Source organism: Acipenser ruthenus, chromosome 21 (genome assembly GCF_902713425.1).
Source record: "Acipenser ruthenus chromosome 21, fAciRut3.2 maternal haplotype, whole genome shotgun sequence".
NCBI lineage: Eukaryota > Metazoa > Chordata > Actinopteri > Acipenseriformes > Acipenseridae > Acipenser > Acipenser ruthenus.
In genome coordinates, this window is record NC_081209.1 from 6,255,638 (window position 1) to 6,274,517 (window position 18,880).

The window sequence follows — 18,880 nt, forward strand, 5'->3', positions numbered from 1 at the left end:
AGAAGTACAGGCAGATACTTATCCATCATGCAATACCATCTGGGAGGCATCTGATTGGCCCCAAATTTATTCTGCAGCATGACAATGACTCCAAACATACAGCGAAAGTCATTAAGAACTATCTTCAGCGTAAAGAAGAACAAGGAGTCCTGGAAGTGATGGTATGGCCCCCACAGAGCCCTGATCTAAACATCATCGAGTCTGTCTGGGATACATGAAGAGAGAGAAGCAGCTGAGGCTGCCTAAGTCCACAGAAGAACTGTGGTTAGTTTTCCAAGATGTTTGGGCCAACCTACCTGCCGAGTTCCTTCAAAAACTGTGTGCAAGTGTACCTAGAAGAATTGATGCTGTTTTGAATGCAAAGGGTGGTCACACCAAATATTGATTTGATGTAGATTTTTCTTCTGTTCACTCACTTTGCATTTTGTTAATTGATAAATATAATCTATTAACATGTCTATTTTTGAAAGCATTCTTACTTTACAGCATTTTTTCACACCTGCCTAAAACTTTTGCACAGTACTGTACATTTGCAATCTTGCGCTGTAAAGTATATATGCCCATTGCCAATATAGCAAAAGCACCATGGGTCAGATTGATCAAGTTATTTAAATCTAAAGTGCACTTTTTGCGATTTTACTGTGAAAGAAAAATAATAAAACAGTCAATGTTGCTAAGAGCTGCTTTTGTAGTTATCTGTTGTGACTGCAGATGAGGTTTATTTTCTGACTCTGTTTTTACTGAGGTTGTGTAGCACAGATACTGTAAAATGTTTCTTAGGCAGGTTACAAAGTGCACCAGTTACCACTCGCCTGTTAAACTGGCCAATACCCATGAGCTGTGCACCTCTGAAAGCTGTAAAATTAAACCTTTTCCTTATCCTTCCATTAACGAAACTGAAGGAAACTGTGTCTGTCACCAGCAGCAATTCTCCTCTTCTGTCGTTCTGTACCGTTTGCTGCATGCAAATTATTTCCATTTACACTTGGCGAATTACCAGGCGTTTCTGAACATGTTGTATAAATTAGATTGAAATATAAGTATATAGCACCATTTACAGTTAACTAGCTAATGGGAGAGTCAGTGTACTGTTATATTGAATTTCACCTTAAGGACTTTCTGAAAACGGAATACTCGTGTTAAAAGTATACTTTAAATTAACCACATAGTTGTACACAGTAGCTGTTTTATTCAAAATTAATGATCCACCCAATGTGCAAAATCAAAAAGGTTTTTTTTTTTCCATGCCAGTGCTAATTGGTGTCAGGTTGTTAATGGTCTGTTTCAAATGATCAAACACACCATTCTATAATTAAAATGATGTTTGGATTATCACACTAATAATATGTATGAATGTCTGTATTCGAAAGGAATCTGTTTACTGTATATCCAAACCCTAACATGCAACCACAGAAGCTGATTTTAAATTCATGTAGGTCAGCAGCATTGAAAGGACCTTAAACATGACTTAATTCAATATTCACCTGATCAGAAGTATGATATACAGGTTAAAGAATTACAATATTTTCAACACAACAGAATGAGGACAGTGATTATGTTTATATGTGCAGTATGCTACACAATTGTGTGTGTGCATATATATATATATATATATATATATATATATATATATATATATATATATATAATGGATGAAGGCTATATTTGCATCCTGAGCCATTAAAAAAAGGCATAATACCACAGTAGTGACGTCAAAAAGTGATAATTCCTCTAGAAGAAAATATACTTGAACTTTGACCCATTCGACTCCTCAAGACCATCACTTTCAATTCAAACACAAAATCACTCGACAGTACAGAAATATTCATTAATGATCAACAAAATGAGAATATGTATAAAAAATAATAAAATAAAAATAAAATGATGTAAAGCTGGTACATTCGTATCTCAGAGAAACTGGAGAGGAACAGGAAATTAAAACAAGGTAAAGGCAATCATCCAAATAAAGCTGAAGCACTAATGGATAATGACAGAATGTCTGTACAGCACTGAAACATTACGTTTGAAGAAAACCCAACTGTACTGCTGAACCTTGTCTTCTTTAATATTAGCATCACAAGGGTTTCCATGTGTTGTAAAAAATAATAGCTGGGCTTCTTCAGAGAGTTAGAGGAAAACCATTCCATCTCGGTTTCTGTGACAGTTTCTAAACTAGACCTTCTGTCTCGTAATTTATGACATCACAGAAACCCTAGATGGAATTATATTCCTGTAACTCACTGAAGCCCATCTATTATTCTGTATACAGTATATATATAGATATATATATATATATATATATATATATATATATATATATATATATATATATATATATATATATACTTGCAACATTTCTAGATTGAGATTCTGTGAACTTCACTGCACTTCATCTGAAAGGAGACCCTGTTGACTGTCCAGTTTGTTTCCAGTTGCATCTCCAAGGATGTGTTTCAAGGATATGTTTCAAGGATATGTTTCAAGAATATGTTTCTTCTAGTCACTGCTAATTGAAGGATCTTGTACTGTAAAAAGAACATGCATTATTGATGTGTGTTTGTGTTGATTTATTTTGATTGTTTCAGCAAGCTGGAAATGGAATTTTAAAAAATGGAAAAAAGCAGCATGTTGGCACTCTCTCTTCATTGATTAATCTATATGTGTATTTTTAGAATGCTTTTAAAATCACATGAATATCATTTTCCAGAATAGGTCCTAGTACTGCGGGAGAAATGGACTACATTGTAAAAATAACAGTGGCTCATAACTACAAAGTATACAAATTGATCCATCTTTTTATTTTATTTGTATTCCCTCTGTCCTCTTTACAAACTATTTAAAACAAAGACTAGGCTTATTTACAGCCAATTATTTCCTTGTTTTAAAGTCTTCCAGTTTACATCTTTGTGATGCCATTGATATGTAGACTGTATAATGCATAGAATCAGTCTTTTTCATACCCAGTCTAGGCCGGGGTTCAGAATGCATTTTGTCAGAAGTTAAATATAAAACACGGCAGATGGCAAACGCTTCCAGCCCAGTGGATTGGATGGCTGCCTCCAGGATGGCGAACATACTGTCCTGTACTCCCCTCTCTGAACTAATGCACATTAATATCAGTAAACTAAATTGATGGTCGTTCGACCACATTGTTTTATGGCAATTTGCATAATGTTTGGTGTGCCACTGCATTTGTGAAAGAGCTTTCTTGATGAACAGATTTACATTTATTTGAAGAGGAAATGGCTGTCTACAGTATGGTGAGATACCAAAATAGTTTCTTAGACTCTGAGTGGGGTATAATAGTTTCATAGAGTCTGAGTGAGGTATAATACAACACATGACCCACCCCCAGATGCCATACAGTTACAGTAGGCCAAAGTTTAAGTTTAGCCTCTCTTATTCTGAATATATAAAAGTGAATCATATTTGTACAATTTTGTCATTTTCTTTTCTTTTTTTCTTTTTTTTTTTTATAAAGCATATGCTTACCAACTGACCATGTGTTGTTTCTATAGCAACTGCATTTCCTACAGTGTGGAATTAATGCAAGCACAGGGATATGCATTGATCATGTGCTCAGGTGCTAGGAATTAGATTCCTATTGTGGTATTTATCTTTTCTTAAATGGGGTTAATTATCAAGTCCAGCATGAACCGCCACCCCCTCCCCCCCCCCTCTACTCCCCCGTCAATTTGATTCCAGTCCCACAGTTCAAGAATAAATTGAGTCATGGGGAAACGCAGCAGATGCCAAATGAAACGATCCAGATTACAGGTGTTTAATAAAGGTGTTATCTTGTTTATGATGAAACAATGCACTTTACACATATGTGGCTCAAAAGAATCCATGAAAAAAAACAAACAAACAATAAAAGCAACTAAAATTCACAAGGACCGAGATCATCAAGGGTAGGCATGCAATCATCCAAGCTTTTGCTGGCTGCAAATAAATCCAAATCACTAAGGATCAATCAGGAGGGATAACCTGTTGCTGCTATATTTGAATAACCTGTTGCTGCTATATTTGAGTAACCTGTTGCTGCTATATTTAAGCAGCTTGGTTTAGTTTCCCTTTTAAAAAAGGATCTGCACCCTCCAGTGTAACAAGTTGAGCTTTGAAGTGCACGTAGCAAAGGTGGAGTACAGGAAATTATAATGCTTGGACCAGGTTATGATACAACCACTGTGAAATGTGTTTGTCATTTCAGAAGTGCTGTAGGATTTCTGTACACACAAGTAGACACACTTCATACCCCCTACCTACACATACTCACACACACAAATTAATTTGTGCACATATCAAAGTGTAACTTGGCACACATTATTAAGGTACAGTATTCCTATAAGAATGTATCTTTCATTAACAATCAGCAAGATCTTTGAGATCTCTTTGTAGGTGCTAGGTAAACACACACTCATAACGGCTGTGCTTATGCACAGAAACTAAAGCAAGGAAAGCAGGCAGTGAAGTACTTTCATCTCACATCAATTATCTTGCGCTGCACAAACTGTTATAATTGTTGACTTTTAATTTTGCTTTTACGTTTGGTCCTGCTGTGAGAACTGTTCAGTTTCATTACTAAAAGCTGTGGAACATGTTGAAATAGATAAAATCCTTTTTAATTCTACATGACTAATCTAGAGTTCACAGCTTTTCTCTTAACCCCCTCTATCTAGAGTGATAGAGAGATATGGAGCATTTGTTATAAAATGCTGACATGGGGAAGTTTAGCCCTGTTTATGCTACATTTTGGTAATTTAAGGCCTGCTAAGAGATGCTACAGTACATCAAGTGTCAGAGTGAAGGTAAATGCTGTTGAAATCCAGTGAGACTTGGGATTCCTGCTGTTTGCAGACTCAAAAGGATACTTTTGTCTTCCCAATCATGTACTGTTACTTTCTCTGCAGGTTGTCATGTCCAAGCTATTTTTCAATTATCTGCTTTATTTCTTCAGTTTATTCCAAAAATATACAGATACATGCACTGAGAGACGAACAATATCTCCTGAATTCAGAGACAAATAATAGGTTGGATGTCTCGCAGCATACCACTGCGATAGCAAACATGCTTTCGTGTCGTATCCCTAATTGAAAAAGTGGTTGTGTGTGTTATGTGGTTTGATTAAATTAACCCCTTACTGTCTGAGCTTAAGATCACATTGGTTGTGTTGAAAAATGGTTGGTAGTTCAGCATATAAAAAAAATTCGAAGGAAAGTGCTTTCAGCATAGAACAGGATGAAAGATATTGATTGAGTTGGTAGCAACACCAAGCAGGCGGTTATCAAACTGATTGCAGCAAGCCAATGCAGAACAAGCCCTGTTTTTAATGTCTGCAAGGCTTTCTGAAATGGAGTGTAAAACAAAACCTTTTCCAATGTTTGTGGTTTCCAATTTACAAGGGTCCCTAAGAGTTTGATGAATTGAGACTAAATGCTTTTACAAAGCAGAGTAATTCCTTTTCTGTTGTTAAGAACACATTTCCTAGGATATGGCAGATTCATTGCTGAGACTGCAAAGACTAGATTGATTTAAACATTTTAATGAGTTGTATGAAGAGCATTTATCACAGAAATACCATGAGCTCGATCAGATACTTTTGTATTTTGCGATATGCCAACATGTGGGTGGATTAAATCAAATAATGTTGCTGCAATACTTGACCTGTGTTGTTTCCCTGTTCTATTGCACTATTCAAACAAACTTCCAAAAAAATCAACTCATTTGGGGGATTAATGCTAACCCTAAGCACTTTGTAGAAGGACAGTAGCAAACTTTAAAACTTCCCTAAACCAATACATCTACCCCCCCCAAGTCCTCTTCAATATCTACAGTTCTGTAGAGAATCAGAACTTTGCTTGTAAATGTTCTAAATAACAAGAGGCATGCCACTGGTTGGCAGTGTAGTTTGCCATCCTGAGTCACTGCATTTTGGGCCAATCCATAAAGGAACAAGGGAGGGTCTTAAGGAACAGGGGGAGGGGAATTATCCGGCACCTATATGTATTGCATTACCTGCTTAATATGTATAGTATTGATTGCAATACTTAACAGACAATACAAAACACAAGCCAAATCCTTAAATCAGAATTTGCAATAAACATTTAAAGAACAGGAATTCATGGATCTCAAGCTCATCCACGCCCGTGCTGCCTCTGCTGACATGTCAGTTGAGGCGGGAGTGAAAGCTCGGTGTCATCCCCCCGTGAGTGTAATCGTGTACCCCCAGGAATGAGAAGAGGCAGAAAGTTGCAGCCTACAGTAATCCCGTGCCTCTGGGCTGCAGGCTATGTGAGAGTGCAGATAGCCGAACCGCAGGGTCTGGAAGGGTTTAATGAATCCCCCAGTGAGTAAGGGCTGTGAAACGGTGAAGGAGGGGGAGCGGGAGGAGGAGATAGCAAACCAAGTTAGTAGCAGTACAGGTGGAAAAACAGCCCTGTTCTGTCCTGTTCTATCTCAACTACAGCTTGTAAATGTGATCTCTTTAATGTGCCTTTCAGTGCTTGAAATCTGGAGCCTTATACTGTGGTCTTCAGATAATGGACTTTCAAAGGCAGGACACCTCTGTATTATTATTATTATTATTATTATTATTATTATTATTATTAATAATAGTAATCTTAACAGTAATAATACTACTGTGTACTGTGTTTCAACAAAGTCTAAATTAATGACACGTATTAAAAGAAATGCTACCATTTGTCTTTTGATAGGAAAAAGAAGTAAACAGAAAAAGGAAGGAGTGTGAAAACCTCAAAGAGGAGGTGAAGAAAAGGCAAAGAACATGCCAGACTTTGGTAAGTGCATAAATAGTTGTGCTTCTTCAATTTTACTTGAAGGAGTCCTTAGTTTTGGCTGGTTTGAAAATGAATGCTTGGGGAGAGATACTGGCTCCTGCAGTTGTGATGAAAAGATCCCAATGGAGATCACATTGTAAATGAGATGAAATAAGATGACATTTTTAATGTTGCTGCATAAATGAAAGTGATATACATGTGGAAGGCAGAGAAGCTGTCAGCTTATAACGAGAGCAGAAGCATGTTTAGAAACTCTTTGAAGGCAATGCATAATAATCTGCCAGGCAGTTCAATTCTGTGATGTTACTGTTTTAGAAACTATTTTATAATAGTACCATTTAGCAGTAGTGTACCACCTGATGCATAAGTATTCCTGAAACAGCTCCAAAGATTTATTGGTACAGGCATGTTGATTTCCGCAGATTTCCATGTGACCTTTGACTTTTACTGTAACTACAGTACTGTTTAAAAACATGTTTAATTACAAGTAATGCTTTATTGTTAATGGCACTGTAACAGGGGCAGAAATAAGACTCCCATTGCATAGTAGTTTGATCCATTCCGGGTTTTACTATGAGTTTAATAAGACACTCCTGAGCTTCGTACTGTACTGTACCTATACACCGAGGTTAACCAAGCTCATAATAAAACTTGGAATGGGTGAAACTGCTATGCAATGGGAGTCTTATTTCCATCCCTGTGTAATAATATAACTTATATGCATACTACTACTTTCATCCATTTAGCATTGGACTCAGTAAAAAAAACAAAATACGCCTACGTTTTCAATGAAAGGCTTTTTGGCTGTTAAGAGTTTCTGAGGGCATGACTGGTTTTATACTAGTACCAAGAAAACAACACAGACCTAAAAGTGCTGTTGTATTTTTGGATGGAATCCATCCCTTAATGTCAATTATTTGGAGCATATGACTTTGGTGGTACAGTATAATGTGCCCAACATGCATTCCTTCTTGGGCATATGCTTGTGCCTATTCATTAAAAACCAACAGCGGGCTGACTCAGAGGAAGGAGGTCAGATTAGATTACATAACTGTTTCTATACCCGAGTGTGTGTGTGTGTGTGTGTGTGTGTGTGTGTGTGTGTTGTCCCTCCCCAGGGCACTTTTCAGTGTGTGTGACACATGCCATGGTGTCTCCTAGGGCAGTTCAGCAAGCGGAGAAACTTCGCAGTTAAAGCCACTCCGTCTTGACCCTGGGCTCTTTTGTAAAGTAGGACTCTCCTAAATTACAGCACCGCCCTCCAGTATTCTCATAGCAACTTCAATAAACCACTGCTGTCCTGTTGCTGTTAGCCCAGTCAGTTTACTGTGTTGGGAAAAAAAACAAACATTTAGATTCTACATGCTACTTGCATGGAGTGTTTTATTTATTTATTTTTTTTATAATTAATGCACAATGAACAGCAGAGAATACAATTAATTGTATCTGTAATTGCATAGCAGCCTTATGTTGCTAGCCTTATGCTGTGGCTGGCAGATCAGGAAAACAGAAAACTTGCATAAAGCCCTGCTTCTCACAAAACCACCTGAGCTGTCCTTTGACCAGGGTGTTGAAAGGTGCAGTGTGTTTGTGTAAAGTCATTGAAAGCATGTTCTTTGCTACAGTGCTTGCTAAGGTGCTGAAGAGGTGTGCTATTGCGGTCAGGCCTGTTCTCTTCAAGCTGTTAACACACCTCAGCTCTCAATGGAGCCATATGTGCCAGTGGTGTGTGTGATTTGGGTCCTGAGCAGTAAATTGAATAGACAAAATTGCATTCGCACAGGCTCCCAGAGACGATGTGAACCCTGCAAAAACTGGTCAACGAGTAGAAAAACGATACAAACTGTACCGTTTTTATATACGGTATGCAGAAAACAATACTCACAATCACATACGTTTTGCTGATAAAGGGACAGTGTTGCAGGGGGCTGGTTAATTATTACAATTTGATGTTCCAGCTGGACTTAGAGAGAAGACATGTTTGATGGAAATGTATTTTAAATAAAGAGTTTTACAGATTAAGCAGGGAGAAAGACAGCACTTGTAGTGAGGCTCCAGTTGCTTAAATGTTATTGAGTGATAATATGTGCTGATTTAGATATCGGGGATAATCCGATAGAAAGTGTCTGACTGGTTCATCATTTTTAGACATTCACTTGGGCATCTAGTTTATATTGAACAATACTTGGGCATGAACCCCAGAGATCACAATTGTTGCATATGTTATTGAATTGATTCTATTTGCTTTGACTTGTTTATAGCCCTAGGCCTTAACCTTATTTTGAAGAGAGGTTTAACATTTTGTAAATGTCACAGACAAAATATCTCCAGTGTACTGTACTTGTGAGCTCAAGGCCTGTGAAGACCACACATCTTTATAAACCTGATACCATGTCAGGACTGGCCATTCTGAAGTTTGAAACAGCTCCACCGTAGACCTTGGCATGGCTGTGTTAAAACATTTGCGTGGATGTTTTCATTTTAGCATGGCAGTAACTTCGTTCAGTGTACCTGTGTGCTTTACATACCCACACCGCTACAGCCAGCTCTCCAGATACAGATGTCTAGGGAGCTGTCCATTTCAGCACCACCATATTAAATTGCAAGAAAGTGGCTTTTGAAGGGAGATTAAAGGTTGCCTTTGACTAATTACATGTATATGTTATGACCCTTTCAGAAGGAGTATCTTGCCTTTTGACACGCATTTAATCTTGTTGCTCCAGCGCTGGGCCTTCATAAGTCTATAACAATAAGGCCAGCAGCGTTCAATTTAACCTGCTGTGATGTCTTTACGCAGTTAGGACCCAGTTGCTAAGGCAACAGCATAGTGTTGCCTGAGTTGACAATTTCAAGGCCATTTAAGATATTTTATGATTGGCTTGTTCCCTTGTCCTAGAATACACTTTTTTTTAATTAATAACATTTTGCAGATATTATTGCATGATGTATATCTTTTTTTTAATTTCCAGGAGAATTCAGCACACACTCTATGTAATAATTCAGGGCCAGTTTTGTATTCAGGACAAGTGCATTAGGGCAGTGTACAAATCCAGTACACACCAGGATGACCCTAATCAAAAGTTCACCCCAATCCCATTGCAATCACAGTATTAGCTGGCAAATCATTTAGGCAGGAAACAACCAAGGAGGAGTGCTGAGATCAGGCAGCGAGACAATGGCAGAGTGGAAAAGTATTTATTTTAGAATTTGTGAAGGTTTTTCTTTATACATTTTGCAAGACAAGCTAACAGGCTTCAGGCAATGCTGAACCTCAGCATCCAGACAGTCTTGTCAAGTCTCATTAAACTATAGAAAGCATAAGGATTTTCCTGCTATTTCATCCTGTCTCACTGTGTCTCTTAAGGTAATAAAACAACATGCCTGCAGTAGCATGTAGACTGTCATTTACAAAGCTGGAGAGAGACGATGCACATAATGTATTACTAAATGCACATGTTACTAAAGGGAAGTGTTGTCTTTTTAGTATATCAGGAGATTTACAATTAAACATTTTTTCTTTTCATATGCCACTAGTTTTTACAATTACATCACTGCCAGTTAATGTACACTCATTTTACACAACTACACTGCTTACTGATATAAAAAAATAATTGCAGTTGAATCTGTATGAATAATGCATTTTCAGAATTCATCAGAGTATATAACTGCAATATACTTTGCGTGATACAGTGCAAAACAGGTGGATAATTATGACGCAGAAAGAGTTGTTTTTTTAATTGATAACTTGTGCTATGTATTCTATTCACGGTATGACATCTATACAAATATATCACATTGCTGGAAGCTCCTGTGTTGCATTCTCCACGGAATAAGTGAGACTTCATTTCTGTGGAAGATTCATGTTTCAGGAGAGACCATTGCCTAAATCTTTGTGACGAAAAAAAAAATGTATTTTTCATTAAACTTTTGTGGTCTTAATGAAATCCCTGATTCATGTTACCCAACCACCATTGGTTTGACTTCCTCTGCATGCTAATAAGCAAGAATTAGAACTAGAGTCAATTTTGAAGGGCTCTGTTGTAAACATTTACAGCTCACCTTGTGTGTTTAACCAAATGAAAAGCTGACTCTGTACATTGTTTTTTTTAATATTGCTTTTTTATTAATTAAAATGTTAATTAGTTAGAAAAAAAAAACAAGAACAGTGCAAAGACAAAACAATATTCAAGGAAATTAATTTAATACCTAAAGCTACAATAGGAAAATTGGGAATTATTAGCAATGCATTAACAGAAATAGAAACCCAATTTGCAAGCTGTATCCACTCACGAATGGTCAAGTGTTTGAGTGGATCGTTCTTGAAAGGCAACTCACTTCGATGGGTTTTACTGTTTATACTACATATGGACTGCTCTCTGTCAGGTGGAAAATAATTCACTCGAAATAATCCTCTGAGTTTTGTAGTCCCAGATTAATACCGCAATTTTCATAATATAACGTACATCCTATGTATAACACGCATGACTGTGCTGCCTAGATCTAGGTTGGTATTAAATAAAAAATCTATTTAAAATGTTATCAACCTGCTGTCAATTATTTAAGTGTAAATCAGCCTCTTTTAGTGATATGGTTACCCACCGCCTATCTTGGTAGCAGTTAATAATGTAAGAGTCCAGTACTGTATTCCCACTGAGACTTTATATCTTCTTTACAGGGGATTCGTGTCAGTAGAGCTAGGAAATCAATGGCATTGCTGGGATTCTCATTCTGTGGGGTCGCAAACCACAGAACCCCGTCTTGGCATGTGGCCTGCAAACATTAGTTTATGAATCATGATACTTAATGAAGTTTCATTCTGAATATATTACAGTATGCATACATCATAGAAGCTCAATGAAAAAAAAAAAAATCAGTTTAATAAAAATATTAAGTCGGTTAAACATTTCTTCATTTCTAGCCATCTAATGAAAAGGCATACAAACCCTTAACGTAACTTTTTGTAATAATTTTATGCTAATGCAAGATCACAATCATCTGCAGCATCATTAATATTTGTGAATAGTGTTCTTTGCTCTCTGCAGTTCTCTTTTTTTTTTCCTAACACAATATATGGGAGACAACTGAAGTGGTGAGTTCCAATTAAATATAGCGCTTGGACAATAAATGCAACAGCAATTTCAGAAAGAATGGAAATTGACCAACTGGAGCATTGAAAGCAAGCTAATGGGATTGACATCATGAAGATGCTGCAAAATGATCTGTCGATCTTGAGCAGGTGTTGTGACTCTTGGTCTCCTAGTTCGTGGCCTGTCATTGACAGTGTGTCTCACCAGGTTTGAAATTGCTGGCTGTGAGCACCCAAGACGACGAGCCACAGTACGCTGCCCTAGTCCAGCCTCCAACATACCGATTGCACGAAGGCGCTGCTCTCTTGACAGATGTGGCATATGATGAATGATAGAGTGATTAAAAAGAAACCAAAAACATTTTGTCAATGTCCCATCATTTATATACCTTATTTAATAAATATGTTATAATAGTGATAAGTTTCTTTTGATGCTTGGTATATAAGTTTCACTGTCCTATTGCACATAACCGGACACCTGTTCCCAGCCATGCAGAATGAAGACTGTTAAAGAGAACCATGGGGATTAGATGTGTCAATTTGCTTGGCCATTCTGTAGTCAATAGTGACAATCGCACCTTCAGTTTTTTGGTGTCTGTCAAGCTGCTTTGTGGAAAACAGCATGCAGCTGAATGAACAGCATGGAGGCACTGCATGGAGGTTTGGGAAATCTGTGGCAGTTTGCCATTCATTACATACATGGTACCAATATAAATGAAAGTTGTTGCGAATACCACAGACAACTTTAATAATAAGGGTCATTTGCCAAGTAAACTTTTAATAATGCCAAGCACAGCTTTAAAAGCTGCTTCTTCTAAATTCTACATTTTTTCTTTTTTTTAATGTTATGCTTGAGATGCAGCTTGATTGCGAGCAGTTGTTTAAATGTCATCCAAATCTAATTTGCACAATAATAATCTCTCTAGAGTTAATCAATAATTTCTTCTCCATCTCCAGATTTGCTTGTTCTATCCACCTCACTTATTAAAAAAAAAACATTTAAACATGTACAATTATCGCCTCCTCCATACACATGAATATTAATGTGTGTAATTGTGAACAGGAGAGTTCAATTGCAGTACCAGCAGCTTTCATGAATAACCTCTTAATCTCACTACATCAGAATATAACAAGAGGTATTTACACATTTACATATTTCTGTTTTTTTTTGTTTTTTTTTTCACAGGAGAATGAGCTCAAAGATGTTCTGCAGGAAAAAAACTGCTTGAACCTTGAGTTGGTTAGTCTTACCCAAAAGACACTGCAGTATGACCAGGTAAGAACTCTTGTTTAGTAACGTGTACCCAGAGTAATGGAATGCACATCTTATTTATCAGTGCCAGTGCGCTGTAGTGGTTTGATCACCACAGAGCTGCAGGGGCATACTATTTCACAGGGAATCTTTATTTAGTTTGATGCATGTTCACCCTGCAAGTGCTCAGTTAACTTAATGGCTATTCCTTTTGTCTTTTAGTTTTGCAGATTGCAATCTCAATCATATGCCGTAATCAGGCAGTGAGATAGGGACATATGAATTTCTTGATCAAACCAGCCCATTTACAAACACTCTAAAAATACAGTACCTAATCAGAACATGAATATTGACGCACATATACTGAGGTCATCCAAATATTAGGTGTTATGTAGATATCTGTAAAAAAGGGATAGCGTTATTCAACGACCAGATTATGCTCAGTGATTTTTTTGTTTGTAATTCTGTAATACTATAGGATGCAGTATTTATTCTGTTTTGGATCTTTATATTATTTTAATTTATGTTATGTACAAAGAAAATAAGAATTACACTGCTTTCTAGTTCCATACTGGATACTGCAAACCCTGCAGTATCTCATTAAGCCAAAGCTCCCCTATAAACGTGCTGGCTTCAGTATGCTAACATTCAAAGTGTATTAATAAACAACACATTCACCTCTGTTGACGTGGATATGTGATCCGTTGTGTTTAGGCTGTCTCTTATTATATAAGACGTGTCCTCTCATGCAGTCTGGGCAAGAGAACTGCAAAGGGAAGCTGGCTGCTCAAACTATACAAATTGACACCTAGAGACCCTGGACACACAACGTGTAAACATATCATAAGTCACTAAAACAAAGATTGTACTTAGGAATTTCTTTTAAACACACAGAAGACGTACATGCTATTGTAATTGTAGTAAGAATTCTGTCTGTTTTGAAACAAATTAATGACACTCCTGGCCTTGTAAATATTTTTTTTTTTACAGTCTCTTTCACCGCTAGATCAGGTTTTGACAGCTCTTGAGCAGCTGCTGCAAAACACATCTACTTCAATGGTGATCTCTCCAAACCTGTGTCCCTTTTTACTGGATGCCTTTTTTTAAATAGAGCTGGCGTTCTCTCTACTTATCCCTTAATAGAACTCTCCTGTGCAGAAAAGAAGGGTATTTTCTGCACCTGTCAGTACAGTATATACAGGCTTGAAGTATCATTGTGTTTTGTTTTATTCTGTATGATTTTTAGTTCATAATCCACTCTGTCAAAGCAATAAGTTGCTATGGTTTCTATTCAGCTGACCTAAACGTTGGCAGATCTTAATACAACCGTCTTTTAAATCCCCAGAAAGGAACCTCCTGGCTTTTTACATATTTTAACTGATAGAAATAATCTAAAGAGACTCACGTGCACAGTTAGATGTTTGATTGAACCTTGGTACTCAAATTCTATCTGTTAAAGCCTCCACCGTTTAATTGTCAGGTTAACTTAATTCGACCTTGAAATGCTTGAATGACATACACCTCTGTTTAGATGTGTTTAATTGGCACCAACACATGTGTATTATCCAGGAGTACCTGATAGATACACTGTAATACAAATCGATGTATCAAGCATTTGAACCAGTGGGGATAGAGGAGCTGGTTACATCCAGGATGGCTTGAATTGAATCCCATTGCATAGTGATGTGAGCCATTCCAGGCCGGTCTGAGGTCTATCTCGTTACAGTTGCTTTGATTAGATTTTGGCATGGGAACACTGTGCTTGCAGCCTGTTTTATTCTAATGATCAGTTAGTGAGACGCAGCAAAAAAAAATAATAAATAAAATCACAGGGATCAGTGACCACCGGGAACTCATTAGTAAGAGCTGTAAGCAGGTGTATAGCAGCTGTCTTTTCTTATATGTGGTCAAGATGTATGTTTAATTGAGCAAAAAAAAGCTTGAATAATTAAAGCCCTTTTATAGCACAGTTAAAGTGGTATGCAGGGCACTTAACATGGCCCCGAATGCATTAATAAAGCTGTTAAAATGAGGAATAGACTGTACCTTTGTCTGTCACTCTTCAGATCCTCACAACCAGCAGAGCAACATTAATTTAGTTAGAGGAGAACAATATGAAGAGAGACTGGGATGAACAACAGGTCTAAGTATTACCATCCTATCTGGAGGAGATGTGTTCTGGCACAAAAATTCATAAGCTTGATGTTGTCCAGGATATGAAGTCAGAGATAGGAGACAGCAGTGTCGAAATTACTTCTTGATAATGCGAATCTGTAACTATTTTATCATTTTGTGGAAAAAAATAACCTGCAGTTTAAAGCTTTGAGTTTTCTTTACTAGTCGGCCATGGTTTGAATTTCATTATTTCTGGGGCAACAAGACCAAATACTATATGCCCATCTTTCTGTGATTTGTGAAAAATCTTTCTGTGATTTGTGAAAAATTGTTCTGTGATTTGTGAAAAATCTTTCTGTTCAAGCACAACTGAAGATCACATGGCAAAATCTAAGCAGCGTTGATGAGTATTTGACAGAGTCATGTGTATACACTTTTACCTTATCAGATGGTATGCTGTGCAGACCTTATCCTTTGCTTACCCTTTTGGTTATTTGCTTCTTTGTAATCCAGACAGGTATCAGTGCATTGCATTCACAATTCACTATTAACAGCATGAATAATTCAAATGCTGCTCTGCAGTATATTTTTCTTGAACCAAAAGCAGTGGTCTCACATTAATCTACTTCTCAGATTACTGGGATCCATGCCAGATGTACTGCTATATTTTTATAGATCCGGGCATACCCTGTGCTTAAATGCTTGTGTAGAAGTGCTCTTTATACACATCACCCATTACATTTTGTTTAAACCTAGGACTGTTGGTCTCCTTGGAAGTGGATTATTGAGACATCTTTGTTTACGTGCCTTCCATTGTAAACAGAAAGCGGAGCCCTTAATACTATCACTATTGTGTAATAAGCCTCAATGAGCAGATAAAAAAAAAAAAATCCTGTTTACATGGGGTATGTCAGAGTCTGGGCCTCCTTGTGTTACCCAGTGACTGTTGCATATGGGGTTGGAATGTTATGTTAGAATTCTAGCTGCACACTAAACGCTCTTTCTCTTCTACAGTTAATCACTTCTCCTCGTAACTGTGACTCACTGTTGTAGATTTAATCTCCCTGTCTCGCAATTTTGTCTCCTAAGCTGTTTTTAAGGTTGTGTTGTGATTTATGGTCGGTTCGCTTCATGTCAAAACAACAGAATCAGTGCTACGATCGGAACTTTAGATTTTTCTTATCATTTGGAGTCTGGAAATATTCTATCTTGAAGCAGTCATTAATTTGGGGAGCTTGGTGTGCAGACTTGCTAAAATTGAGATTAGGAATTGGCTGTGGATGTGTGATAGCATACATCACTTTCGTCAAAGGGCAGTTTCTTAAAAATGTATCACTTCATAGGCTGCAGTGTACGGATTTATAAATGACATTACAGCAAAGGAAGAAAAACAGAACTGTATGAGGTCCAAATGCCACTGTAGTTCTTATATATATATATAGATAGTTAAAGGGACTAGCCAGTTTATAACTGTCCGATTCCTCCAGTGTCATGTAACTTCTTTAAAAAATCCCTTTAAGTAATGTAAGTATACTGTTATTAATCTATTCAACATCAAGTACAGTACAGTGGATGTAGAAGGATTTGAAGATAGATTAGTCCTTGGTTATACACAGATAATGATGCCCAAATTGACAAATATAATCTGTATTGTTTTGTGCTACAAAAAGAAACTACAATCTTCTACGGTGATTACTTTTGTGAGGAAAGACATTTTGTTATTAATTGTGACACATATTCAAGTTCATCACTTATCCACCAAATCAGTGTCAAAATAATAATCATATAACAATGTGAGCTTTGATGAGTGATAGTGACTGCAGTCAAACTTAAATAACAGGGCAAAAGGGTGTTCTTCCTGATAATCGCTGAGGGAAAAAATGTAAATTATTTCCTTCTGAATGGATGAATCAATATCTGAAATAAATTGCCACAGTGGAAGCATTCGGAAATATCTGTGACGTTAGAGGTGGTGTTAACACAGTGACTGAAATTCTCAATCTTAATTTAGTCTTCAGAAGTGGCAGTATTTCAATTTGTATTGAGCATTTTGAATTGGTATCGGCATTGCAATACTGTGTATAGATTTATGTTTTTATTACCTTTTTACTACGAGTGCCAATCCCCTCATTTAAAAGTGAGCTTTGTGAGTGCTAAAAGTGTGTGACTGTGCTATGCTTTTACTTTCTTTTTTACAAGGTGGTCATTTCACCCGCTTAATATGCTTTTGCCCATCTTCTACGCAATTCAATTGGTTCAAAGATCCAAAGAAAATTCCACACATGCCAGTGTACTACAGTATTTGTATGGTAACAGTTACATACGTGTTACTTGTATATATTACTGTTTTAAAATTGTGCTGATTTCATCTCTTAAACAGTGTTTTTTTGTTTTTTAAGGTAAAGTTAGAATATGATCAGCTCAGAGAAACCCTCAACATTGTGACTCAGAAAAGAGATTTGGCTGTGAAGGAGAAGATCCATCTCCAAGCCAAACTGGAGAACCTAGAGCAGGTCCTAACGGTAAGGAAGCCCTTCATCATGCTCTAGCATATATGATATACGTTCATAGGTACAGTTGACCCTAACTTCTATGGTATCTTCTCGTGAGCAATCCTAACATTTTAGACAATGCAAAACTTTTGGCCATAGCTGTTTATATTAGCTTATTATAAATCATGTTTTAAGAAAGTGGCTTCATGATTTAGATTATCTGCATGGAAGAGGAAAGTAATACATGACCAATATCCGGATGGCATGTTGATTACAATTTGAAGAACGTAAAGCATGGTATAGAAAAGACAGGGATTGCAGGTTGATTATTAAGGAAGTTGCAGGTCATCTGAAACTTAAAATCCTGTTAAACTCATGGAGATCTTGTTAGGAATGCAAACTATTGGAAGACAAAGCAAGTCACTGTCTGATAAAGCATTGCCAAGAATGGCAAGCATACACTTCACTTATACTTAGACAAGTACTGTAGTTGGGCAAAGAGAGCCTTCAGATAATACAGTATGCCTGTAGAAATCTGCTAAAATACTGATTCAATATTTGAAACGGGACACATACTGTACAAGATACCATACCAGAGGTCGAAGGCATGAAAAGAATATTGACAATTACTTGCTGAATGTGTCGCATCTGAAGAGAGTCGTTGCTCTAGCAACCTACCTTCAAAACTGAAGACCTTCTCGTACAGTTTTAATGTTTGATGATCTAATCAGAATAATGCACATGATGATTAAAACACACACAGTCCGAAGACAGACTTTTAATGTGACAGCTGTAGCCTGTACACAACTACAAATGGACAGTGTATCTGTTCCATGGTCTGTACCACGCCTAGGTCTTCTAAGTGAGCTCATAAATTAGGAGTGAATGGCAAAACTATTGTATTTCACAAGCAAAAAATAAACATAGTGAAGAAACAGCTGCTTGGGTTTATGGATTGCTGTTCTCCACAGACTAAGAACATCAACAGTCATCTCAAACCCAAGCAGCTGTTTCTTCACTTGTTTTCGCTTGGAATGGTAAATTAGCCCGATCAACAGCAATGACCCTCGCCTGATTGTCAGCACCTGATTTCTGTGTGGAGCTCGATCCCAATAATCGAATAATCGGTTCATACAGC

General features: G+C 37.1%; 1 protein-coding gene across 2 annotated transcripts in view; it reads left to right on the plus strand.

Annotated features, from left to right (window-relative positions):
- The window catches only part of LOC117973344 (RIMS-binding protein 2-like), a 137,285-nt gene that overhangs the window by 69,276 nt on the left and 49,129 nt on the right, over positions 1-18,880 (plus strand). For both annotated transcript variants that reach the window (XM_058994608.1, XM_058994609.1), the window contains 3 exons: positions 6,714-6,797; positions 13,070-13,159; positions 17,650-17,772. In XM_058994608.1, coding sequence (XP_058850591.1) covers positions 6,714-6,797; positions 13,070-13,159; positions 17,650-17,772 — 297 coding nt within the window. The remainder of the gene's footprint in view (positions 1-6,713; positions 6,798-13,069; positions 13,160-17,649; positions 17,773-18,880) is intronic.